The sequence below is a fragment of the Scyliorhinus canicula genome, unplaced genomic scaffold (genome assembly GCF_902713615.1).
Source record: "Scyliorhinus canicula unplaced genomic scaffold, sScyCan1.1, whole genome shotgun sequence".
Lineage (NCBI taxonomy): Eukaryota > Metazoa > Chordata > Chondrichthyes > Carcharhiniformes > Scyliorhinidae > Scyliorhinus > Scyliorhinus canicula.
In genome coordinates this window covers 913,871-939,608 of record NW_024056010.1, presented here as the reverse complement: position 1 = coordinate 939,608, position 25,738 = coordinate 913,871, and the positions used below count along the sequence as shown (strand labels likewise).

At 47.4% G+C, this 25,738-nt stretch overlaps 1 gene segment (V, D, J or C); it reads left to right on the top strand.

The window, feature by feature from the left end:
• Positions 1 to 22,600, top strand: LOC119961455. The segment is given in 7 exon segments: positions 1 to 52; positions 181 to 548; positions 1,723 to 1,747; positions 18,662 to 18,961; positions 19,161 to 19,469; positions 20,323 to 20,631; positions 22,153 to 22,600. Coding segments are annotated over 7 exon segments (1,749 nt in total).
• The last annotated feature ends 3,138 nt before the right edge of the window (positions 22,601 to 25,738 follow it).

Genomic DNA, 25,738 nt, shown 5'->3' with positions numbered 1-25,738 from the left:
AGAAGGATGAGGTGGGCCATTTCTCTCAGTTTGTTGCTGACTTTCTTATCCCGTGAGTAGTTTTTATTGTCCAAGTCTCTCACTGTTACTGTCTCAGTGTTAGTCTCTCTCTGGAATGCTCCAGAGTCACCAATCATTTCTCCAGCATTAATCCTCGGGCTTTTTGATATATTTTTACAGGTGTCCAGTCGGATGTTGTGTTGACTCAGCCAGAGGCAGAGACCGGGCGTCCCGGAGGCTCCCTGACACTGACCTGTAAAACCAGCGGCTTCGATCTTGGCAGCTACTACATGCACTGGCTCCGGCAGGTTCCCGGACAGGGGCTGCAGTGGCTGGTTCACTACTATAGTTCATCAGACAACAGCTACGCCCCAGCAATTAAAGATCGATTCACTGCGTCCAAAGACACTTCAAACAACATCTTCTCTTTGGCCATGAGGAGCCTGAAGACCGAAGACACCGCCATCTATTACTGTGCAGGATACCACAGCGAGAGGAACCAGGGCTGGACCCGCACAAGAACAGCTCGAGAGGAAATTCAGCAACTTGCACCTTAACCTGAAAGTCAGCACTTGATCCAAATCTAATATTAATGTCAGTGATCAGAGTCATTGCACACGCTGCTTCTTACATAACTCACACAGAGAAAATTAAACAGTAAAGCCGAACAAACCAATCGATCTAATAGGATGAGCTTTTGTCTGTTTATATTTACTGTTCACAGTTTCAGCAAATACAGACTTGAATATAATCCTGGTTTTATTATTTCTGATACTTGAGAAAATCTATGTACATTGGATTTGATAAACTGCTGTATAAATAGTAAATTAGATCAGAAGTAAACGTGTATTTGAAGTGAATATTGAGCGGCAGGACTTAACAGAGAGTGAGTGCAGTTTTTGTGCGGGTGTCTGTCACTGTGACTACAGTGGGTCACAGTGCTGTGTACAGCGACATCCTCATACAAAAACCTCAGTGATAGAGTTTGTTCAAATTGGTGATCAGCGCCACAACAGGATTGTCAAGGCAAATGAGGCTTAAATAAAACACAATATTAGTTTGCAAAAAGGTATAAAAATCTTCCACTTTATCACTGTTGACCGACTCGCTAAATGTGCACAGAAGGTTTAAAAGTGTTCAGATCCTCTTTATAAATGTAATGACCAGGACAATCTGAAATAACTCACCCATTCGCTCTTGGAAGAGACAGAATTTGTTTTTTGAGTGAACAGTGAAATTAAATCTCTGTATTTTACAGTTAACAGTCTGCCGCAGTATTTGACACGCTGTGTCTCACTGTGATAACTGGGGCACAGCAGTTACTGTCAATACAAAAAGCCCCTCAGCACTAATTCACTGAGGCTGGCTCAGTGCTCGATTTTACAATCCAACTTTATTTACAGTGAAGCATTATTTATTTCCAGCACTGACAAAATAATAAGAATTAATCTGGAAATTTGGTGGTCGTTAGTTAGTCACAGTTGGTGTTTTCAGTAACATTTCCATATCTGTGAAATGTAAACATTCGGTCATTTATGAAGAGAGAACGGTATCCACAAATATTAATATAATTTCCTGAAAATTAATCGTGAATTTTCTTTGCCGTTGGTTTGTGAATATTTAAAATAACGCTGGGTTTCTGTCTATTTTGTGCAGGTGCGGTTATTGTATGGAGCAGCTCAGGGAATGTAACACTGTGACGCCATGGGCTACTGGGGACAGGGGGCCATGGTGACGGTGACTGCAGGTAAGAACCATTCCGTCATTTACCAACTGTTTTACTTGAGTATTTGTTTTATATTTTTCTGTATTTTCAAAATCCATTCGTTCACTGAAATGTGTTTTGGTGGATCGTGTATTGAGATGTTGTTGCAATGTTTCATTTGATTCTGTTGAAAGGGGGTATAGAATCCCGAGGTTTCTTGACAGAAAGATGCTGCTGAGGGATTCAGTCCCTGTTTGCTGTGATTTGATGTTTATTTGCTGAGGATACTGTGTGGCTGGGTTACTTTAAATACAAAACGGCTGTTTTTACGATGTTTAATCTCGGTTCTATCCAATGTCTGCAGCTTGTACCGTCTTCCGCACAAGTGTATGAGATCGATCCCAATATTGACTAAATGTGCTAAAGTTTCTGTATTATCTTATTGAACATGTTCTGCTTACTGAAAGTGCTGATGGTATTATTCAAGTTTTCTGTTTAGTTTACCTGTTCATTCATTTGATGACATGAGGGTTTGGTGCATTCTAAATTGAGATGTTCTTGCAATGTTACATTTGATTCTTTTGGAAGGTTTGTAGAATTGAGCTGCTTCTCCATGATGTTTCATTCCTTCAGCGATGTGATTTGGTGTTTTTCTGCTGAGGAATGTTTTTGGGTGACTTTGTGTAGGAATGTTTGTGAAATGGTTTGGCGTGTCTGTATTGTTTCAACTCGGTGACACTGAGCGGTTACACGTTTTGTGATTGAATGCAAAGAGTCTGCGTGTTTGAAACTGCTTGTCGCAGGATTGTCGGCAGAGAACAGGGAGGCTGTTAGTGCATCGTGAAAAAAGTGAAAATTGCAGATTAAACTAAGCCACGTTTTACCACAAATCCTTTCCGAGCACAAGTGTTGCTGCAATCAGTTTGCCGTTTGTGCAAAGTTTAATCTCGGTGGCATCTGATGGTTGCAGCTTTTACCATCAACTGCAAACATTAAAAGCATTTAAATGTTTGAAAAATGACTCAATATGAAAAAATGTGGTAAAGTTTCAATATTTATTTGTTGTTAATATTCCAGCTCCTCGCAATGCTATTGCTGTTATTCCATATTTCTGTTTAGTTCAATAATTCATACATTTGGCGATGAGCTGGTTTGCTGGATATTGATATTTTCTTGCAATGTTAAGTTTGATCCTGTTCGATGTAGAGTTGAGTTGCTTCTCCATAAACGGGTTTCATTGATGTGATTTAGTGTTTTGTTCTGCTGAGGAGATGGTGTATCTGGATGACTTTAAATGATTCAGATCTGTCAAACGGTTCAGCGTTTCTGCATTGTTTCTGCATTGTTTAAACTCGGTGACACTGAGCGGTTACACGTTTACTGGTTGAATGCAAACAGTCTCCGTGTTTGAAAATGCTTGAAGGGCGATTGTCAGGAGAAAACAGCCAGGCTTAAGAAAATAATCGAATAAAGATACATTGATGCATTTTGTAATTTTAACTGATGCTTCCAGATTAAACGAAATAGTGACTGAAACGCCCATGCAAAACATAGTAACATTTATATAATTCAAACAATTGCAATGCGGTGATACAACTCTATATTAACCAAGGGTTATTTTAGATTAATATAATTCATCATTAATCACCATTCACAATCCTGCTGTGTTCTGCACGAGGTTGACATGGCCGGACAGGTTTCTAGGCTGGAAATACTTTGTAGTTCCAGTTATTCTATTATTTCTGTGGCGCTGCAACCATAGTATACCTTCACTGTAATGCGTAGTTGGATAGCGAGGGAATTATCAGTAATCTAACCTGAAACAGTTTTCTTAGATGTGAAAGTCGCTGCCAATCAATGAATTGTTCCCATGATTTTATTTGTATTATAGGAAAGTTCAGATTGCATATGGCAAGAGATTGAAAAGTAAAAGCTTGAATGTCAAACCGATTTATTTATTTACAAAAGGTTAACAGTACCTTTGCATTTTATAATGACATCCTGTCTCCCACGGCTGTGCTCTGCACGATAGAATTATAGGAAGAACAGATGATAGGAAAGAAAGAATTATTATATCTTAGCTTTCGGCTTAAATTTTATTAAATGCTAAATTCAACAACAAATTTTCCACTCCACTTGCTCATAATGGGTCAGTTTTACAAATGATTTGAATAAACATTACTGAGCTGGTCTCGTTATATTCATTACTTTCTGAGAATAGATGGAGTTTATGATTTATCAATGCGTTCAGAAAGGCGCATATTTTACACATTTGTAGGTCGAATAGAGCAATTGGAGTAAAAAAAATAAAATGTGAATATAGTCAATTAAATGTTAAGATGATTCCATCGAGTAATTTGGAGTTTGCTGTTCAACATTGTTTGATTGCCAGGTTGTTTTAATTAAACCCCAATTATTTCATAAAGCTCTGGGTAAAAACAAATTGGGGATTATTGAATGCTATTTTTATTATATGTATTATTATAGTACAGATAATCGATTAAAGAATTAGCTGACAATTAACAATAACTTACAATACAATATCAGTGAGAATTAATTCAACATAAATGATCTCCTACAATTGAGTTGTATCCTGGCGTGCAGTATCTCAAATGGTTTAGAGAATTTTAATAATATCTGAAATTAATTTAGGAAACAATACATTTCATTATACTGCTGTGTGCAGCTAAATCCTTTTGCTGATTACATTCTTTTGCCCTGATTCTTTTGCTGATTATATTTAGTTGTGTTTTTAGATCATAGTGGGTAATGTGAATATTTCCTGGTTTGTTTAATTATTGCCCTGTCACTGAGTCTCTGTTCTGTCATTAATCTGCCCTGAATCTGTAATATTTAATCTGCTCATTTTCAGCAAAACTACTTTTTGCCCAATTATCGAGATTTGAGACAGACAGAGAGAAATAGTTAAAAACCGAATGCAGTTTTGAAATTAATGTCAGGTTAATTTCAAATAAGTCACTAAATTATTGTTGTCGGAAGTTGACCATTGATCAATTAGAATCAAACAGTTTCATGAAACTGACAGATTGAACAGAACTATCTGCTGGAACTCGATTGTTGCCATGTGTATCTGTTCAGTTTCTGTGCGCGCGGTCACTGTGCTGGGACCAGGAATCTTCCTGACTGGTTGTAAATCTTCTACTTCATTTTCCAGTATTTCAGGGAGTACAATTTGATCAAGTCCTTCAATAAAACTTGTATATGTGTGGAATGTGGAAATTATACTTGATGTTTGACTAGGCGACTCAGGAAGGGGAATCCAACCCCAGATTGTGACAGTCAGAAATAATTCAGCAACGCCAGATAGGTTGTAGAAGGAGATTTGGTTGATTTTTAAGCAGTGATATATTGGTCTTGGGAATTTTCGATTCGGCAATGCAGAGAGCGATTACGGGTTACATTCCGTGCTGTGGCCGTCCTTGATCTGTTTAATGGGTCAGTGCAGCGGAGAAATCCCTTTGCATTTTATTTTTAATCCTATCCTCGGATTCTGGAGGCGCTGGCAAGGCTAGATTTTATTATATATTCCTAAGGGTTCTTGGGAAAGTTTTGATGCGAAGCATCCTTGAATAGCTGCAGTCCATGTGGCGGAGGTATATCTGCAATATTGCTAGGGAGGGAGGTCCAGAATTTTGACTCGGCGACAGTGAAGGATTGGCAGTATATTTCCAAATCAGGATGGTGAGTGACTTGGAAGGGAACTTGCAGGTGTTGGTGCACCCATACATCATCACAAACACATACATACTCTCGCTCTCTCACACACATTCTCTCACAGCCTCACACAGACACACTGTGCCTCACACGCAATCACACACTCACAATCTCACTCTCAGACACACTGTGATGATCTCTCACTCACGCGCTCTCACTCACACACGCTCTATCTCACACGCACTCTCTTTCACCAAATCTCTGACACACCTTGCCTCACTCTCACACCCACTCTCAAACACACAGACCGTCTCTCTCCCTCACATACATGCATAATCACTCTTCAAAACGTAGCATTTTTTCTTTCAGGTTCTCTCTCATACACATTCCCTCCGGTATACACATACACAATATCTCAGACGCACACAAACTCGCCAACACATTATTACTCTCTCACTCTCGCCCTCGCGCACCCTCACACGCGCACCCTGGCACATGCCCTCTCTCTCTCTCATGGACACTGTCTCATTCTCCCTCTCTGACACACAATCTATCTCTCCCTTTCAGGCATGCAGTATCTCACACTCTATCTCACACATTCTCTCTCTCTGACACACACACACTCAGACGCACATTCTTTCTCTCACACACTCCCTCTCTATCACAGACACACTATCTCAGACACACAGATCTCTCCCGCACATCGTCTCACATCCATAATCGCTCTTCAAATAGAATCATTCCTTCTTTCACACACACAATCTCAAACATACTATCTCTCTCCCTTTCTCTCACACACACTTCCAGAGACACACACGCACCCTGTCACACACATACATTCTCTCACCTGCTCTCTCTCCCATGCAGTGTCACGTGTCTCTCTCAAACAATCTCTCTTTCGCACATGCACACTCATACACAAAGACACACATACACAAGCACTCATATCTCTCACACACAAACACTGGTACATACATATCTCGTAAACACACTTTATTTCACTCAAACACAGACATGTTCTTTGGCACACTGTCACACGTTCTCTCATAAACACACAAACTCGTCCGCACAATCTGTCCTTCTCTGACACACCGTCTCTCCCTCACACATACACAAACACTCCCACACAAACAGCATCTCGCAAGCACACACATTCTCTCACTCAAACACACACATGTTCTTTGGCACACTATCACACACAAACGCGCCCCCACATTCTGTCTCTCTCTGGCACACGTGGTCTCTCTCACTGTTTTAGGTACACACTCACATGCTCTCTAATCTCACACACTCAATCATACACACGCTATCTCGAACTCACGCACACAATCTGCCATTTACACACACTCTCACACACATTGCCTCTCTCACTCACACACAAAATCTCACACACACATCCCCTCACACATACTCACACAGAAACTCTCCCTTGCAGATTATTGTATTCTCCCTCTAACACCTATCTCACGTACAGACACGTACTCTGTCTATCTCTCTCGGGCACACACAGGAACGCCCACATAGGGACACACAGGAACACACACATATGTTCACACACACTTACACTCAGACGCGCAACGCAGCAACACACACACGCAAGGAAACACACACACACACTCAAGAGCACTCATAAATATGCAGACAGCAAGAAATAACTATTAAAAATAAAAGTGATCCTGAGCTTAAGTCCATTAAAGATCAACTGATTGCAGTTGTTGAGGAATTACGCGATGCAAAATCCAAACTTGAGCATTATCATGAAATTAGAACAGGATTGGAAAACAAATCCTTTAAAGTCCAGCAACTATCTTTTCAAATTGAGGAATTGCAACATAAAGTTCTTGAAATTAAGTCAAAATACCAACAGTTGCCATCAAAAACTGAGCGAATTGAAATAGAAAATTGCAAGTTAATCGAAGAAAGATTTGATTTAGAAGGAGAAATGAACAATTTAAAAGGACACTGCAAAATCCTGATAGACAGTCTTGCAGTTCATAATTTAAACCAAAGCACAGCTCAGATTCAACAAGCAGCTGAACAAACAGTTCAAATTCAGCAAGCAGCCCAATTGGCAATAGCACAGCCGAGATCAAGTGTCAGGACTAAATTAAAATCTAAAATTCATTTGCCAGTTGAATCAGATGAAGATAGTGATGCAACACGTTTTCCTACAATGCAAAATACTAAATTAATTTGACTAGCCCCTTTAAAATGCAAACGGATTAGAGTTGGAAGCAAGAAAGTAGAAGAGGAAGGTGAAACTGTCACGAAAAACGTATTTGACCACCATTGGATTCATGAACCAGCAGACCCTGAAAAAACTGACAATTGGTCCAAAGATCTTCAACGCCCTAAAAAGGGTGGTATGACCACATGGGATCAACTTCACAGATTAAAACCCGTTTATCATCTCCACCCATTTGATGGAGTACAAATTCTGACTGTTGTAGTAGGCATTCATGCCAGTGCAACTCTTGGACTAGAGGTAGAAATTGCCCTCGAAGAGGATTTGATAAATTTAGAAGCTGGTTGGCTGGCAATCAAAAATTGGCTATTAAAATTTCGCCCCTCGAGAATTGATTGGTCTAAGATCACATCTTGCATTCAAAATATAATGAAGATGTGGGGGCAGCAGGGTAGCATGGTGGTTAGCATAAATGCTTCACAGCTCCAGGGTCCCAGGTTCGATTCCCGGCTGGGTCACTGTCTGTGTGGAGTCTGCACGTCCTCCCCCTGTGTGCGTGGGTTTCCTCCGGGTGCTCCGGTTTCCTCCCACAGTCCAAAGATGTGTGGGTTAGGTGGATTGGCCATGCTAAATTGCCCGTAGTGTCCTAATAAAAGTAAGGTTAAGGGGGGGGTTGTTGGGTTACGGGTATAGGGTGGATACGTGGGTTGAGTAGGGTGATCATGGCTCGGCACAACATTGAGGGCCGAAGGGCCTGTTCTGTGCTGTACTGTTCTATGTTCTATGTTCTATGTACACTCATCACACACACAGCAACACACAAACAGGAACAGACACACACGCTCACAGACACACATGAACACCGAGGAACACGTACACAGGGATACAGAGGGACACACATACACAGGAACAGACACACGCTCACACACACACACACGAATACCTGGGAACATGCACACAAGGATACACACACACAAGAACACACAGACAGCTGAGTGTGGCTGTTCATGACATCAAGGCAACATTTGAACCAGTGTTGCATTAAGGACCCCGAGCAAAACTGGAGTCAATGGGAATCGGGGGGAAATTCCCCGCTGGTTTGAGTCATACCGAGTGGAAGATGGTTTTGGTTTCTGCAGGTCAATCATCTCAGTTCCAGGACATCACTGCAGGGGTCCTCAGTGTCGGCCCCACCATCTTTAGCTGCTTCAGCAATGACCTTCCAAAAGTCAGAAGTGGGGATTTTGGCTGATCATTGAACGATGTGCAGCACCATTCACGGCTCCGCAGTTACTGAAGCTGTCCATTGGTAAATGCAGCAAGATCTGGACTATATCCAGGCTTGGGCTGACAAGGGGAAAGGAACATTCGCACCAGACAAGTGCACGTAATGGACATCTCAAACAAGCGAAGATCGAACGATCACCTTATGCCATTCAATGGAATTACCATCGCTGAATCTCCTGCTGATCATTGACCAGAAACTGAACTGGACTCGCCATATACACTGTGTGGCTGCGACAAGAGGTCAGAGACTCGGAATTCTGCAACAAAAACACCTCCTGATGCCCCAAAGCCTATCCACCATCTGCAACACCAGGTTAAAGTCCAACAGGTTTGTTTGGAATCCCTAGCTTTCGGAGCGCAGCTCCTTCATCAGGTGAGTCACCTGAGTAAGACTTCTTACTGTGCTCACCCCAGTCCAACGCCGGCATCTCCATATCACGCAAGGCACGATTCAGGAGTGTGATGGAATGCTCCCCAGTTGTCTGAATGAATACAGCTCCAACGACACTCAAAAACTGAACATCATCCAGGACAAAGTAGCCCGTGATTGGGACACCATCGACAACCACTCCCTCCCTCCACCACTGAGGGACACTGGCAGCAGTGTGTAACACCAACAACATGCTCTGCAGGAACTCGTCATGGCTCCTTCGACAGCACCTTCAAATCTCACAACAGCACCATCTGTACAAGGACAGCAGACACATGGGAACATCACCAACTGGAATTTCTCCATCAAGCCTCTCACCATCGTGACCTCAAAATATCACATTGTTCCTTCACTGTCCATGATTCAAAATTCTGGAGCTGCCTCCCAAACACCACATGGACTGCAGTGGTTGAAGAATGAAGCTCACCACCATCTTCTCAAGGACACTGAGGGATGGGAAATAAATGCTGGCCCAGTCAGAGACTCCTACAGCACAAAAATGAAGAAAACACTCTGACAAAATATGACAGCAATTTTACGGCCTGAAATTGCCAGTTGTAAAATTAAAATCTCTTAAATTGCAGGAATGTTCATTGTTGAAGTTCCGAATTGTTTCGTACAAAATGAAATTACATCGGCATTAAAGCAGCTGCCCAGTGATCTACACTGCTGTCTGTACACAGCCGGTGTTACTGAAAGTATTAAAGCAGCTGCCCAGTGATCTACACTGCTGTCTGACTGTACACAGCCCGTGTTACTGACAGTATTAAACCAGCTGCCCAGTGAGCTACACTGCTGTCTGACTGTACACAGCCGGTGTTACTGAAAGTATTAAAGCAGCTGCCCAGTGATCTACACTGCTGTCTGACTGTACACAGCCGGTGTTACTGAAAGTATTAAAGTAGCTGCCCAGTGATCTACACTGCTGTCTGACTGTACACAGCCGGTGTTACTGAAAGCTGATCAATGTGTAGAATCAGGACAGGATAGATGGAGAGGAAGAGGAGGAGGTGGGGGTGGTGGAGCCGAATGGAAGAGCCCTCAGCTCGGCTGTGGACAACAGGCAACAGAAAGCTGAGCCTGAGCGGAAAATCATCCAGAGAAACATCGTCCTAATGGGCTGGGAGCACCTGGGAAGAACCATCACGGCCACTCACTCATCCACGCTCACTCGCCCTCACTCACCAGTCTTCACTCACTCACTCACCATCACTCATTCACACTCACTCACCTATCCTCAATGATACATCTTTCCTTAACAACCCTCACACCCACCCTCACACCCACCCTCACTCACTTACCCTCACTCAACCACGCGCCCCGACACAGTCTCACTCACCCACCCTCCCTGACACATTCTAACTCACCCACCCCCCCTGAAAGACTCTCACTCACCCACCATCCCTGACACACTCTCACTCACCTACCCTCCCTGACACAGTCTGACTCACCCACCCTCCCTGACACATTCTGACTCACCCACTCCCCCTGACAGACTCTCACTCACCCACCCTCCCTGACACACTCTCACTCACCCACCCTCCCTGACACACTCTGACTCACCCACCCTCCCTGACACACTCTCACTCCCCCAACCTCCCTGACACACTCTCACTCACACACACTCCCTGACACACACTCACTGACCCACCCTCCCTGACACACTCACACTCACCCACCCTCCCTGACACACACACACTCACCCACCCTCCCTGACACGCTCTCACTCACCCACCCTCCCTGACACACTCTCTCACCCACCCTCCCCGACACACTCCCACTCATCCACCCTCCCTGACACACACACTCACCCACCCAGACGCACTGTCACTCACCCACCCTCCCTGACACACTCTCACTCACCCACCCTCCCTGACACACTCTGACTCACCCACCCTCCCTGACACACTCTGACTCACCCACCCTCCCTGACACACTCTCACTCCCCCACCCTCCCTGACACACTCTCACTCCCCCACCCTCCCTGACACACTCTCACTCACACACACTCCCTGACACACTCTCACTCACCCACTCTCCCTGACACACTCTCACTCACCCACCCTCGGTGACACACACTCACTGACCCACCCTCCCTGACACACTCACACTCACCCACCCTCCCTGACACACACACACTCACCCACCCTCCCTGACACACTCTCACTCACCCACCCTCCCCGACACACCCTCACTCACCCACCCTCCCTGACACACTCTCACTCACCCACCCTCCCTGACACACTCACTCACCCACACTCGCTGACACACTCTCACTCACCCACCCTCACTGACCCACCCTCCCTGACACACTCTCACTCACCCACCCTCACTGACCCACCCTCCCTGACACACTCTCACTCACCCACCCGCCCTGACACACACTCACTCACCCTCCCTCCCTGACACACTCTCTCACCCACCCTCCCCGACACACTCCCAATCATCCACCCTCCCTGACACGCACTCACCCCCACCCACCCTGACACACACTCTCACCCACCCAGACGCACTGTCACTCACCCACCCTCCCTGACAAACACTCACTCACCCACCCTCCCTGACACACCTCCCTGATCCACTCTCACTCACCCACCCTCAATCACACACCCTCCCTGACACACACACACTCACCCTCCCTCCCTGACACACTCTCTCTCACCCACCAAACCTGACACACTCTCACTCACCCACCCTCCCTGATACACTGTCACTCATCCATCCTCCCTGACACACTCTCACTCACCCACCCTCCCTGATACACTCTCACTCACCCACCCTCCCTGACAGACACTCATTCACCCACCCGCCCTGACACACACTCATTCACCCACCCGCCCTGACACACTCTCTCATCCACCCTCCCCGACACACTCTCACTCATCCACCCTCCCTGGCACACACACACACACTCCCTCCCTGACACACTCTCTCTCACCCACCCTCACTGACACACTCTCACTCACCACCCTTCCTGACACACTCGCACTCACCCACCCTCCCTGACACACACAGACTCACCCACCCTCCCTCACACACTCTCTCACCCACCCTCCCTGACACACTCTCACTCACCACCCTCCCTGACCCACTCTCACTGACCCACCCTCACTGACCCACCCTCCCTGACACACTCTCACTCACCCACCCGCCCTGACACACACTCACTCACCCTCCCTCCCTGACACACTCTCTCACCCACCCTCCCCGACACACTCCCACTCATCCACCCTCCCTGACACACTCTCTCTCACCCACCCTCCCTAACACACTCTCACTCACCCACCCTACCTGGAACACTCTCACTCACCCACCCTCCCTGACACACACTCACTGACCCACCTTCCCTTACACCCACTCACCACCCCCCATCCTCCCTGACAGACACTAACTCACACACCCTGCCTGACACACTCTCAATCACCCACCCTCCCTGACACACTCTCAATCACCCACCCTCCCTGACACACACTCATTCACACACCCTCCCTGTCACACACTCACTCACATACCCTCCCTGACACACTTTCGCTCACCCACTCTCCTGACACACTCTCACACACCCACCCCATCCCTGACACACACTATCACCCACCCTCCCTGAAACTCTCACTCACCCACCCTCCATGACACACTCACTCACCCACCCTCCCTGACACACTCTCACTCACCCACCCTCCCTGACACAGTCTCACTCTCCCACCCTCCCTGACGCACTCTCACTCACCCACCCTCCCTGACTCACACTCACTGACACTCTCTCACTCACCCACCCTCCCTGACTCACTCTCACTCACCCACCCTCCCTGACACACACACACACTCATCCACCCTCCCTGACACACTCTCACTCACCCATCCTCCCTGACACACACACTCACCCACTCTCCCTGGCACAGTCTCACTCACCCACCCTCCCTGACACACTTTCACTCACCCACCCTCCCTGACACACACTCACTGACCCTCCCTCCCTGATACACACTCACTCACCCACCCTCCCTGACACACTCTCACTCACCAACCCTCCCTGACACACTCTCTCTCACCCACCCTCCCTGACACACTCTCACTCACCCACCCTCCCTGACACACTGTCACTCACCCACCCTCCCTGACACACTCTCACTCACCCACCCTCCCTGACACACTCTCACTCACCCACCCTCCCTGACACACTCTCACTCACCCACCCTCCCTGACACACTGTCACTCACCCACCCTCCCTGACACACTGTCACTCACCCACCCTCCCTGACACACTGTCACTCACCCACCCACTCTGACACACTTTCACTCCCTCACCCTCACACACACAGTCACCCATCCTCATTCACCACCACTCGCCCTGATTGACTCACCCTTTCAGGCCCAACCTAACTCGTTCACCCTCACTCACACATTCTCACCCACTCATCCTCAAACCAACGCCCATCCTGACTCATCCTCACCCACTCTCCTTCAGGCTCTCACCCTCACTCAGTCACCCACCCACACTCACTCCGCCACCCTCACACACCCTCGCTCACACACCCTCACTCACCCATCCTCAATGACAAACTTTTCCTTTACGACGCTCACACACACCCTCACACCCACGGTCACTCACTCACCCTCACTCACCCACCCTCCCTGACACACCCTCACTCACCCACCCTCACACACCCTCACTCCCCTACCCTCACACACCCTCACTCCCCTACCCTCACACACCCTCACTCACCCACCCTCCCTGACACACCCTCACTCACCCACCCTCACACACCCTCACTCCCCTACCCTCACTCACCCTCACTCCCCTACCCTCACACACCCTCACTCACCCACCCTCACACACCCTAACCCACCCACCCTCATGCACGCTTATTCACTCACCCACACTCACACACCCACCCTCACGCACCCTCAATCTTTAACCCACCCTCACTGACACATTCACTCTCCCCCCACTCAAATACCACCACCCACCCTAACTCCCCCACACTCACTCACTCACCCTCCAACCCACCATCACTCTCGAATCCTCCCTCACACACCCACAATGACTCATTCATACTTACTCATCCAGCCTCACTCATTCACCCTCACAAAGACTCGCACCCACCCTCTTTAAGACCTTCACTCACAGATCCTTACCCTTCCTCACTCACGCACCCTCACTCATTCACATTCCCTCATACACCCTTATTGAGCCACCCTCACCAGACGCACCCACCCTCTGTCACCCACTATCCCTCACCCTCACTCACCCACCCATCCTCACACACCCTCATTTACCCACACCCATCCTCTCACTCACCCTGACTCACTCAACCACCATCACACACCCACCCTCGCGCACCACCCACCCACACTCATTCTCTGCCACTCACTCATCCTCACTCATCCTCGCACACCCACTAATTCTCAATGATGCACCTCACTCACTGAGCCACAGTTACATCCTCACTGACCCGCACTCACTCATACATCCTCCTTCAATCATCCTCACTCATTCACCCTCACTCGACTACGGTCACTGACTCCCCCTCATTCATTCACCCACTACATTCACTCACCAGCAATCGACCCCCTGACTCACCCATGCTCACTCATTCACCGACCCCCTGACTCACCCACCCTCGGTCACTCATCTTCATTGGCTCGAACTACACAACCTCACTCATCCAGCGGCACTCATTCCTGCCTCTCACTCACTCTCCCTCACCCATCCTGGCTCATTCGTGCTCGGAGACACAGCCTCACCCATTAACCCTCACTCTGTCATTCACCCTGATCTGCCACTCATCAACACTCATACATCCTCAATCAGCCAACTCACTCACACACACTCACTCTCCTACCCTCACTCAGTTCCTCACTCATCCCCACTCACCCTCCTACACTCACTCAGTTACTCACTCACCCACACTCACTCTCCTACCCTCACTCAGTTAGTCACTCACCCGCACTCACTCTTCTACCCTCACTCAGTTACTCACTCACCCACACTCACTCTCCTACCCTCACTCAGTTAGTCACTCACCCGCACACACTCTCCTACCCTCACTCAGTTACTCACTCACCCACACTCACTCTCCTACCCTCACTCAGTTACTCACTCACACACACTCACTCTCCGACCCTCACTCAGTTACTCACTCATCCTCTCTCTCTGATGCTCAGGAAATGGGCAAGGGAGCGACTGCAACGGGGGAGGAATAGAGAACTGGAGCGAAACTGATGTCCAGTGGCGCCCGAATGTGGCTGCATGACACGGGAGTGGCGAGAGCCGGAGGAAGGAACAGAGAGCCGGGGGAAAGTGCGGAGAGCCGGGGGAAAGTGCGGAGAGCCGGGGGAAGGAGCAGAGAGCCGCGGGAAGGAGCAGAGAGCAGGGGGAAGGGGCAGAGAGCCGGGGGAAGGGGCAGAGAGCCGGGGGAAGGGGCAGAGAGCCAGGGGAAGGGGCAGAGAGCCGGGGGAAGGAGCAGAGAGGCAGGGGAAGGGGCAGAGAGCCGGGGGAAGGTGCCGAGAGCCGGGGGAAGGTGCCGAGAGCCGGGGGTAGGAGCAGAGAGCCGGGGGAAAGAGCAGAGAGCCGGGGGAAGGAGCAGAGAGCCGGGGGCAGGTGCAGAAATCCGGGGGAAGGAGCCGAGAGCCGGGGGAAGGAGCCGAGAGCCGGGAGAGGAGCCGAGAGCCGGGGGAAGGCGCAGAGAACCGGGGGGAGGGGCAGGGAGCCGGGGGAAGGGGCAGAGAGCCGGGGGAAGGTGCAGAGAGCCGGGGGAAGGTGCAGAAAGCCGGGGGAAGGAGCCGAGAGCCGGGGGAAGGAGCCGAGAGCCGGGGGAAAGTGCGGAGAGCCGGGGGAAGGAGCCGAGAGACGGCGAAAAGGCAGAGTTGGGAGGAAAGCACAGAGATGCAGGGGAAAGGGCAGAGATGCAGGGGAATGGGCAGAGATGCAGGGGAAAGGCCAGAGATGCAGTGGAAAGGGCAGAGATGCAGGGGAAAGGGCAGAGATGCAGGGGAAAGGGCAGAGATGCAGGGGAAAGGGCAGAGATGCAGGGGAAAGGGCAGAGATGCAAGGGAAAGGGCAGAGATGCAGGGGAAAGGGCAGAGATGCAAGGGAAAGGGCAGAGATGAAGGGGAAAGGGCAGATATGAAGGGGAATGGGCAGAGATGCAGGAGAATGGGCAGAGATGCAGTGGAATGGGCAGAGATGCAGGGGAATGGGCAGAGATGCAGCGGAACACACAGAGAGCTGTAGAAAAGGACAGAGAGCTGGAAGGAAGTGGAGGGAGCAAGGGAAAGGTGCAGAGAGCGGGGTGGGGGGGGGAGTGGGAGTGCAGGAGCCGGGGGAAGTGCAGGGAGCCGGGGGAAGGCGCCAAGAGCCGGGGAAGCAGCAGAGAGCCTGGGGAAGGCACAGAGAGCCGGGGGAAGGAGCAGAGAGCCGGGGGAGGAGCAGAGAGCCGGGGGAAGGAGCAGAGAGCCGGGGGAAGGAGCAGAGAGCCTGGGGAAGGCGCAGAGAACCGGGGGGAGGGGCAGAGAGCCGGGAGAAGGGGCAGAGAGCTGGCGCAAGTGCAGAGAGCCGGACGAAAGTCCATAGAGTGGGCGATAAGCCATAAGAATCGGGGTAAAGCGCACAGTGGCGAAATGTTCAAAAAGCCCGGGGAAAGTGCCAGGAACCGGGAAAAGTCGAAAGAACTAGGGAAAGTGCAGCGCACATGGGCAAAGAGCCGTGGAAAAGAGCAGAGAGCTAAACGATAGTGAAGGGACCAGGAGGAAGGTGCAGCAATCCAGCGGGAACCGCAGAGAGATGGGGGAACGCTCAGAGAGCGCGGGGCGGGGTTTGGGGGGATCGCAGACAGCCCGGTCTCAGTGACAGGCGGAATGTGGGGTTAACACCACAATCAGCACAGCCAGGATCTTATTGAATGGGGGAGGAGACTCCACGGATTGAATGGCCTCCTCCTGCTGTCAATGTGCATGGTCCTAAAATTAGTGAATGTTGCAATTACTCAAATGTAGAATTTTATTGTAATTATATAAAGGTGCATTCAGAAGGTGTTTTTGAAGCAAAGCCACTATTCTCTGGTTTGGGGAGTGGGGGTAGTGAGGTGGAGAGAGGAGGGGCATCAGTCAGTTTGAACAAAGAGAATTTCCCAAAACTGCAAAGATACAAATGAAGAGACAACTTTTGTAAGACAAATTGATTGTGACGTACACAGCTCAGTTAGCTGGATTGTGACGTACACAGCTCAATTAGCTGGATTGTGACGTACACAGCTCAATTAGCTGGATTATGACCTACACAGCTCAGTTAGCTGGATTGTGACGTACACAGCTCAGTTAGCTGGATTGTGACGTACACAGCTCAATTAGCTGGATTATGATCTACACAGCTCAGTTAGCTGGGTTGTGACGTACACAGCTCAGTTAGCTGGATTGTGACATACACAGCTCAGTTAGCTGGATTGTGACGTACCCAGCTCAGTCAGCTAGTTTGTGACGTACATAGCTGAGTTAGTTGGATTGTGACATACACAGCTCAGTTAGCTGGATTGTGACGTACCCAGCTCAGTGAGCTAGATTGTGACGTACACAGCTCAGTCAGCTGGTTTGTGACGTGACAGCTCAGTTAGCTGGATTGTGACGTACATGGCTCGGTGAGGTGGATTGTGACGTACACAACTCAGTTAGCTGGATTGTGACGTACACACCTCAATTAGCTGGATTGTGACGTACACACCTCAATTAGCTGGATTGTGACGTACACACCTCAATTAGCTGGATTGTGACGTACACAGCTCAGTTAGGTGGATTGTGACGTACACAGCTCAGTTAGGTGGATTGTGACGTACACAGCTCAGTTAGCTGGATTGTGACGTACACAGCTCAGTTAGCTGGACGGCTGGTTCGTGACGAAGAGCGATCCCAACAGCGCGGGTTCAAACGCTGCACCGGCTGAGGTTATTCATAAAGATCTCCATTCTCAACCTTGCTCCTGGCCTGATGTGTGGTGACCCTCAGGTTAAATCACCACAGTCAGCTCTCAAAGGGAAAGAACAGTCTCCGGAACTATGGCCTCATTTGCATTTTATATTACATGGTGGCTGAAATAATGGGGGAAACGCTCTGCTCTTCTCTTTCAATCCAATGAAAGATACACCATTCAGATTACATCAAAACATGTTTTTTTTTATAGAGACGGAGAAAGAGGTGAGTTTCTGAACAAGGGACAAAAAGTAGGTGATTCCGAACGATAGAACCGATAGAAGATTCAATGTGGATGTGTGATTTAATCGGAAATGTTAGGATAAAATCATAGTTCTAGTCAAATTATGAAATGCTTGGTTACTTATAAATCACAAATACCAGAGTCTAACTTGTTGAATGGGCCATTCTCCCCCAGTGACACCGACTCCGCCCACTCTCTACAGTCTGGTCTCCTCCTGTCAGCAACACAACACCGACGGCTCCGTGACCTACGGCTGTTTGGCGATGGACTACTCCCCAGAAATCACCAGCCTCACCTGGAAGAACGATGGGCAGCTGATCACCACTGGAGTTAAGAAATACCCATCAGTAAAAAACAAGAAGGGAACCTACACCCTGAGCAGCCAGTTAACCATCACCGAGTCAGAGGGGGGATGCAGCAACATCAGCTGTGAGGTTCGACACAGCGTCTCAGACAAGAGCATTGGAATGGAATGTAAGTGTTGTGGAACCTGTGAGAAATAGAAAACATATGATTACCTTATATAGGGTCTTGGATATAACTCATTTGTAATACTCCTGATCCCTGGAAAATCCAGCTTAGTGTCTATTGACCACAAACATTTTTTAAGTATATCAACTCATTTTGTTTATCAATTTCTACTGCAAGAGATATCTCATTGTGTTTCTTGAAGGTCCCAGAATTTATGCTCCAAATGTTCTCCTCACCGTGAGTTCCAGTGAAGAAATCACAAGACAGAAATTTGCAACCATCGTCTGTTCAATCAACGATTTCCATCCAAAGTCAATGACGGTGAAGTGGCTGAAGAATGGACAAGCCATGGGTTCAGGAATTGTCACCTCTCCCGCCTGTGAAGTTAACGGGAACTTCTCAGCGAGCAGTCGGCTGACAGTCTCCGCTGGGGAATGGTTCAGCAAAGCGGTCTATACCTGCCAGGTCACTCATGAAGAGGTCACCCAAATTCACAACATCACCGCGTCTGGTAAGAGACACAAACAGAGGAAACAATAAATCATCCTGCACTCTGATGTTAATCCAAATCAGGAATTTACTGAAGTTAGTACAAAGCACAGAATAACTTCTAGTTTGCTGCCATGTAGTTTGTGTTTCATTCTGATGTAAGAGCTGCATTAGGATTGCTGACCATTCACGATTTTATGAATATAGAAATAAATGTATCCCTTTAATTTGAAGTAATTTAGTGAGTGAGGTGAATCAATGAAATGAAAATCCCTTATTCTCACAAGTATTCTTCAAATGAATTACTGTGAAAAGCCCCTCGTCGCCACGTTCCGGCGCCTGTTCGGGGAGGCTGGTATGGGAATTGAACCCGCGTTGCTGGCCTTACTTCGTCTACTTTAAAAGCCAGCTATTTAGCCCTGTGCTAAACCAGCCCCTGATGGACTTGATATCAGCTTTATCCTCAGACAGCTGATTATATTTGAGAGTCAGTGGGTGTGTGGAACCCTTAACTGATAACAGCTCCGGGGGAAGTGTTGGAAAGTTCATCCAACCTATTTATGGATCAGCCTCCAGTACTTCGTCCCTGAGATCAGGACTGGAATATTTGTATTGGGAATGCTGCAATACTGATTCGTTAGAATGGCATCGGGGCTGACTGTATTTCACAATGAGAATAGTTTTCAGAAACCAAACTGGTTTTCCAATGCGTATCGAAGATTAAAGGAGATCTTTAAAGGTTGATGCTTCGAAGTTGATTATTTCGAGGTTGATGTTTCGAAGTTGATTTATTCCCATTTAGAGTTCAGGTTGAATCCTGCTGACCTGATTCTGAAGATCAAACTTGGGTTGATTTCCACTTTTTTCATTCACAGATCCTTCCATTTGCACTGATGCCTCAGTAACAATAGTGCCACCACCAATAGAACAGGTCTTACTGGAGGCGACTGTAACCTTAACCTGTGTCATTTCGAATGCTCCTTATGGAGTCAACGTGTCCTGGAGTGAAGCGAAGAAGCCGCTGAAATCAGAGATCGCCAACGAGCCTGGGGCAGATACTGAGAGCGTGCTCAGCAAATTAAACATCTCGACACAAGCCTGGCTGAGTGGGGCTGTGTTTGACTGTGTGGCGAGCCATCAGGACCTGCCAACTCCTTTAAGAATTTCAATTCACAAAAAAATAGGTGAGCGGTGAAACTGAAGCATTAAGTGAGCCATTGTGTCTATTTCTAGTTTGAGAGCAGTGGTCAGTATTTAGCATTCAGTGTATTTATGGTCCATTCTGATTGGTAATTCCACTAACTAAATACTCTGGGCGTTTAGAGTTTCAGGGGGAAATTGATATGTAGATGAATGAACAATGAATTAAACCCAGTGATATTGGGTGTAGATCAAGCGAGACCATAGACCACAAGACATAGGAGCAGATGTAACCCATTGGGCCCATCAACACCGGTCCAGCCTTCAGTGAGTTCAAGCCTGATCTGATGTGATAACCTTCAACTCCTCTTTCCCACCTTATCCTCATATCTCTTGACGGTTTTACTGATTTAAAATATGTGTCCCTCAACCTTGAACGTACTGACCGACCCAGAATCTGAGGTCGCCTTCATTCTTCTAAACTCCAATAAGTACAGCCCAGCCTACTTAACCTCTCCCTGTAAGAAAATCCCTCCATACTCGGGATCAACCTTGTGATCCTTCTCTGGACTGCCTTCAAAACCAATCTGTCTTCCTTAGATAAGGGCACCAAAGCTATTCAAAGTATATCAGGTGTTGTCTAACTAATTCCCCAGTTTTAGCTAGGCTTCCCCATTGTTATATTCTACTCCTTTTAAAATAAAGATCAGCATGCAATTTGTCTCCATATTACCTGCAGAACTTACTTTTTGTGGTTTCTGCACGAGGGCCCCCAATTCCCCCGTTACTTCAGCTTTCTTCAGTCTTTCTCCATCTAAATAATAATTCTTTATGTTCTTCCTCCTACCAAAGTGTCTAACCTCACATTCTCTGTCCCTCTGTGGATTTCCTGTAATCCTCACCACTTGCCTTTCTACCTATTTTTTATCATCTGCAAACATGGGAATAGTACATTCATTTATCAAACACCGTTTTGAAATTCATGTATTTTACATCTATTTCCCCACCCCCTCCCCCTCCCTCTCTCGCCTTCTCGTCATCACCTCAAATAAGGGCACTAAATTTGTCAGGCATGATTTACCCTTCCCGAAGCCGTGCTGACTCTGATTATATTGAGTATTTCTAAATGCTCAGCTATTGGATCCATTATAATGGGCTCGAACCGTTTTCCACTGACAGATGTTAAGGTCCCTGGCCTATAGTTACCTGTTTTTGACTCCCTCCCCTTTTGAATAAAGGTGTTACATTGGCAGTTGTCCAATCTTCTTGGGGTAAGGTGGGAGGAGCCTGGTGTGGAGTTTATACACCAGCACAGAACAGTTGGGCCGAATGGCCTGTTTCCCTGCTGTACACTTTCTGAAACTTTCGAATCCATAATCCGTAAATCCTCAGGGAAAAGGATTGTGTCCACCTCTGCTCCGAGCTGGGAAACCGGACAGATCCCAAAGTGGAAAATGGAAACCTTTAAAATCCAACACAAAACACATTACTCTCACATCTAACTCGCGGTTCCATTGTCTCTGGAATTCCCCATTTTATTGACATCTATTGTACATTTTCTGCAGATCCCAATCCGCGGGAACCGTCCGTCTCTGTCCTCCTGCCCTCGGCTGAAGACGTCTCCGCTCAGAGATTCGTCTCCCTCAGCTGCTTAGTGAGAGGTTTCTCCCCCCGAGAGATCTTCGTCAAGTGGACCGTCAATGACAAGCCGGTGAATCCCGGGAACTACAAGAACACCGAGGTGATGGCGGAGAACGGCAATAGCTCCTTCTTCATGTACAGCCTGTTATCCATTGCAGCGGAGGAGTGGGCCAGCGGCGCTTCTTACTCCTGTGTGGTGGGACATGAAGCCATCCCCTTGAAGATCATCAACAGAACGGTTGATAAATCCAGCGGTAAACCCAGTTTTGTGAACATTTCCCTCGCTCTGATGGACACCGTTAATTCATGTCAATGAGAATCGATTGGTTATATTTCGAACTAAAATAAAAATAATAAAAACGTTTCCTCTAATTGTGATTTAAACATACAGCCACTTGATTAATGGTGTTTCCACTTTACTGATGTTAGATCTGAAAATGAAATGAAAATCACTTATTGTCACAAGTAGGCTTCAGTCAAGTTATTGTGAAAAGCCCCTCAGCGCCACATTCCGGCACCTGTTCGGGGAGGCTGGTACGGGAATTGAACCGTGCTGCTGGCCTGTCTTGGTCTGCTTTAAAATCCAGCGATTTTAAACCAGTCCCTGGTCAATGAGACCCGGATTTCTACAGGTCTCAGCCCCAAGTCTGATACAACCAGAGCTCTCAGCTCAGAAACACCCTGGGTTAGAGACAGAGTAAAACTCATTCATTCCAGGATTCAACAAAATATCTTCATTGACTTTCCTCCAGATGAGGAGAAATCGGACAATTTCCCATTTCAGACAAACAAACCCATCACATTTAGATCTCGGTGTTCCTGCTTCTCTCATTGTCCATCCCTTTAAAATTAATGTCAGCTTTAAGTTGCTGCATGAGACCCACTGGGAACTGATTTGAGGGTCACACAGAAACATGGACCAACAATCTCCAGTCAAAGAGAGGGGAAAGTGAAATTGTTAATCCACTGTACCCCCACCTCCCCAACAGAGAGAGCGGGAGGGGTATTAGTTATTCCACTGTCTCCCCACCCACCCACCCACCTCCCACACAGAGAGAGGGGGAAGGGCATTAGTTAATCCACTGTACCCCCACTTCCCCAATAGAGGGAGGGGGAGGGGTATTAGTTAATCCACTGTACCCCCACTTCCCCAATAGAGAGAGGGTCTTTAGTTAATTCACTGTACCCCCAATTCGCCAACAAAGAGAGGAGAGGGGGGCATTAGTTAATCCACTGTACCCCACCTCACCAACAGAGAGAGTGGGAGGGGCTTTAGTTAATACACTGTACCCCCAATTCACCAACAAAGAGAGGGGCATTAGTTAATCCATTGTCTCCCCACGTCCCCAACAAAGAGAGGGGTTGGGGCATTACTTAACACACTGTACCCCCACTTCCCCAGCAAAGCGAGGGGAGGAGCATTAGTTAACACACTGTGCCCCCACTTCCCCAGCAAAGCGAGGGGAGGAGCATTAGTTAACACATTTTGCCCCCACTTCCCCAACAAAGAGACGGTGGTGGGCTGAGTTAATCCACTGTACATCCGCTTCCAACAATGAGGGGGGGGGGGGTGTACATTAGTTAATCCACTGTACATCCGCTTCCAACAATGAGGGGGGGGGGGGTGTACATTAGTTAATCCACTGTACATCCGCTTCCAACAATGAGGGGGGGGCTGTACATTAGTTAATCCGCTGGACACCCGCTTCCAACAATGAGTGGAAGGACATTATTTAATCCACTGCCTCCCCACTTCCCCAACAGAGAGAGCTAAGGGGCAATACTAACACATTTTACCTCCACTATCCCGACCAAAAGAGGAGGAAGGTGACGAGTGAACTCTCTGTATCTCCACCTCCAGCAGGGAGAACCCAAAGGCAATTTGCTGAGCTGACCAGAGAGAGGGAGATTATTAACTCAATATCTTCCCAGTCCCCAAGCAGGGAGTTTGGAAGTAAACGGTTGTCTGGACTAAGAACTCAGTTACTGACATTACAAGACGCCATGTAGTTTACAGGCTGATACATTATAAAGATGTTCTTAAAATATCTATTTATGCAACATAATTTTTTTAGCACCCTTGTTCCTCTTATCCGTATGCTGAAACCGATTCCCCATAATCCAAATCCAGACTGGTGATTGAATTCTCTCTGGGTTTTCACTGTTCTCTCCCAAGGAGCCTCCTTGTACTTTTGCATTAGGTCACCTGATGTCAGCGTGCAACTCACGGAAAACACATTTATATGCAGAAAGTTCAACATATTCTACATCGGTATCAATAATACCCACAACTGGCAAAGCTACAGGCAGCTGATACAAATACACAGACAGATAAACAGACACAGACACTTCACACACATGCACACAGACCCAGAAACACACACACGCTCACAAGTAGACACAAACACACACATAGAAACACACATAGAAACACATGCACAAACATACACCCAGGCACAACGGACCACACATATTTTGACACAAAAGCACACGCAAATGTGCACAAAAATTCACAAGCAAGCACGTAAACACAAAAAGCACATGTTTAGAAACACACAGACTCACGTGCGCATCCACACATACAAACACAATTCCATACGCATAAGTGGGTACACGCATGTACACAGACATATACAACCACATGTCGACACAGATACACAGACATATACAACCAGACAAGCAGGCTGACAGAAGAATATGAAACAGAAATGTAACCAATAACATGTAAATTAGCAGAATTTCACGATGACAGAAATATTTCCATTCAAACAGAGACAATAATCCACACTAACGGACACACGTAGATACATATTAGCTGACTCGTACACACGCTAACACGAACACATATGAATACACATAGAGTCATCAACACACATCAATAGATAGTTATAATCAAACATCAACGCATAAATAGCACCTCTGCCGCACAGCGCCATAATCCCGGGTTCAATTCCAGCCTTGGGTGATTGTCTGTGTGGAGTTCCCACGTTCTGCCGGGTCTGTTTCTGTTTCCTCCACGTGCTCTAGTTTCCTCCCACAGTCCAAAGATGTGCAGGTTCGGTGGATTGGCCAGGCTATATTACCGCTTAATGCCCACAACGTTAGTTGGGATTACGGGGTTCTCGGCAAAGGGCAGGGGCATGCGTCCAGGCAGACTGCTCTTTCGGAGGGTCGGTGCAGACACAATGGGCCGAATGGCCTCGTTCGGCACAGTAGGGATTATATTTAATGATGATTCTATGAAGAAATACACGCATCAACAAACTCACACACACACAAACGCATTTATCCAGACACAAACATTTAGACAATGACATGCATGTTGAACGTACAAAGACACATTAACAGTTTCATTACTGGACAGGGAAGTATAAACTTATATTGACATAGGCATTAATATATAAACATAGACTTCAACACACAAACACACACAATAAAACACTCATATATACACATTAACAGAAGATAAACAAAGTTCACACAGGCGCTGACACACAAATACACAGATCA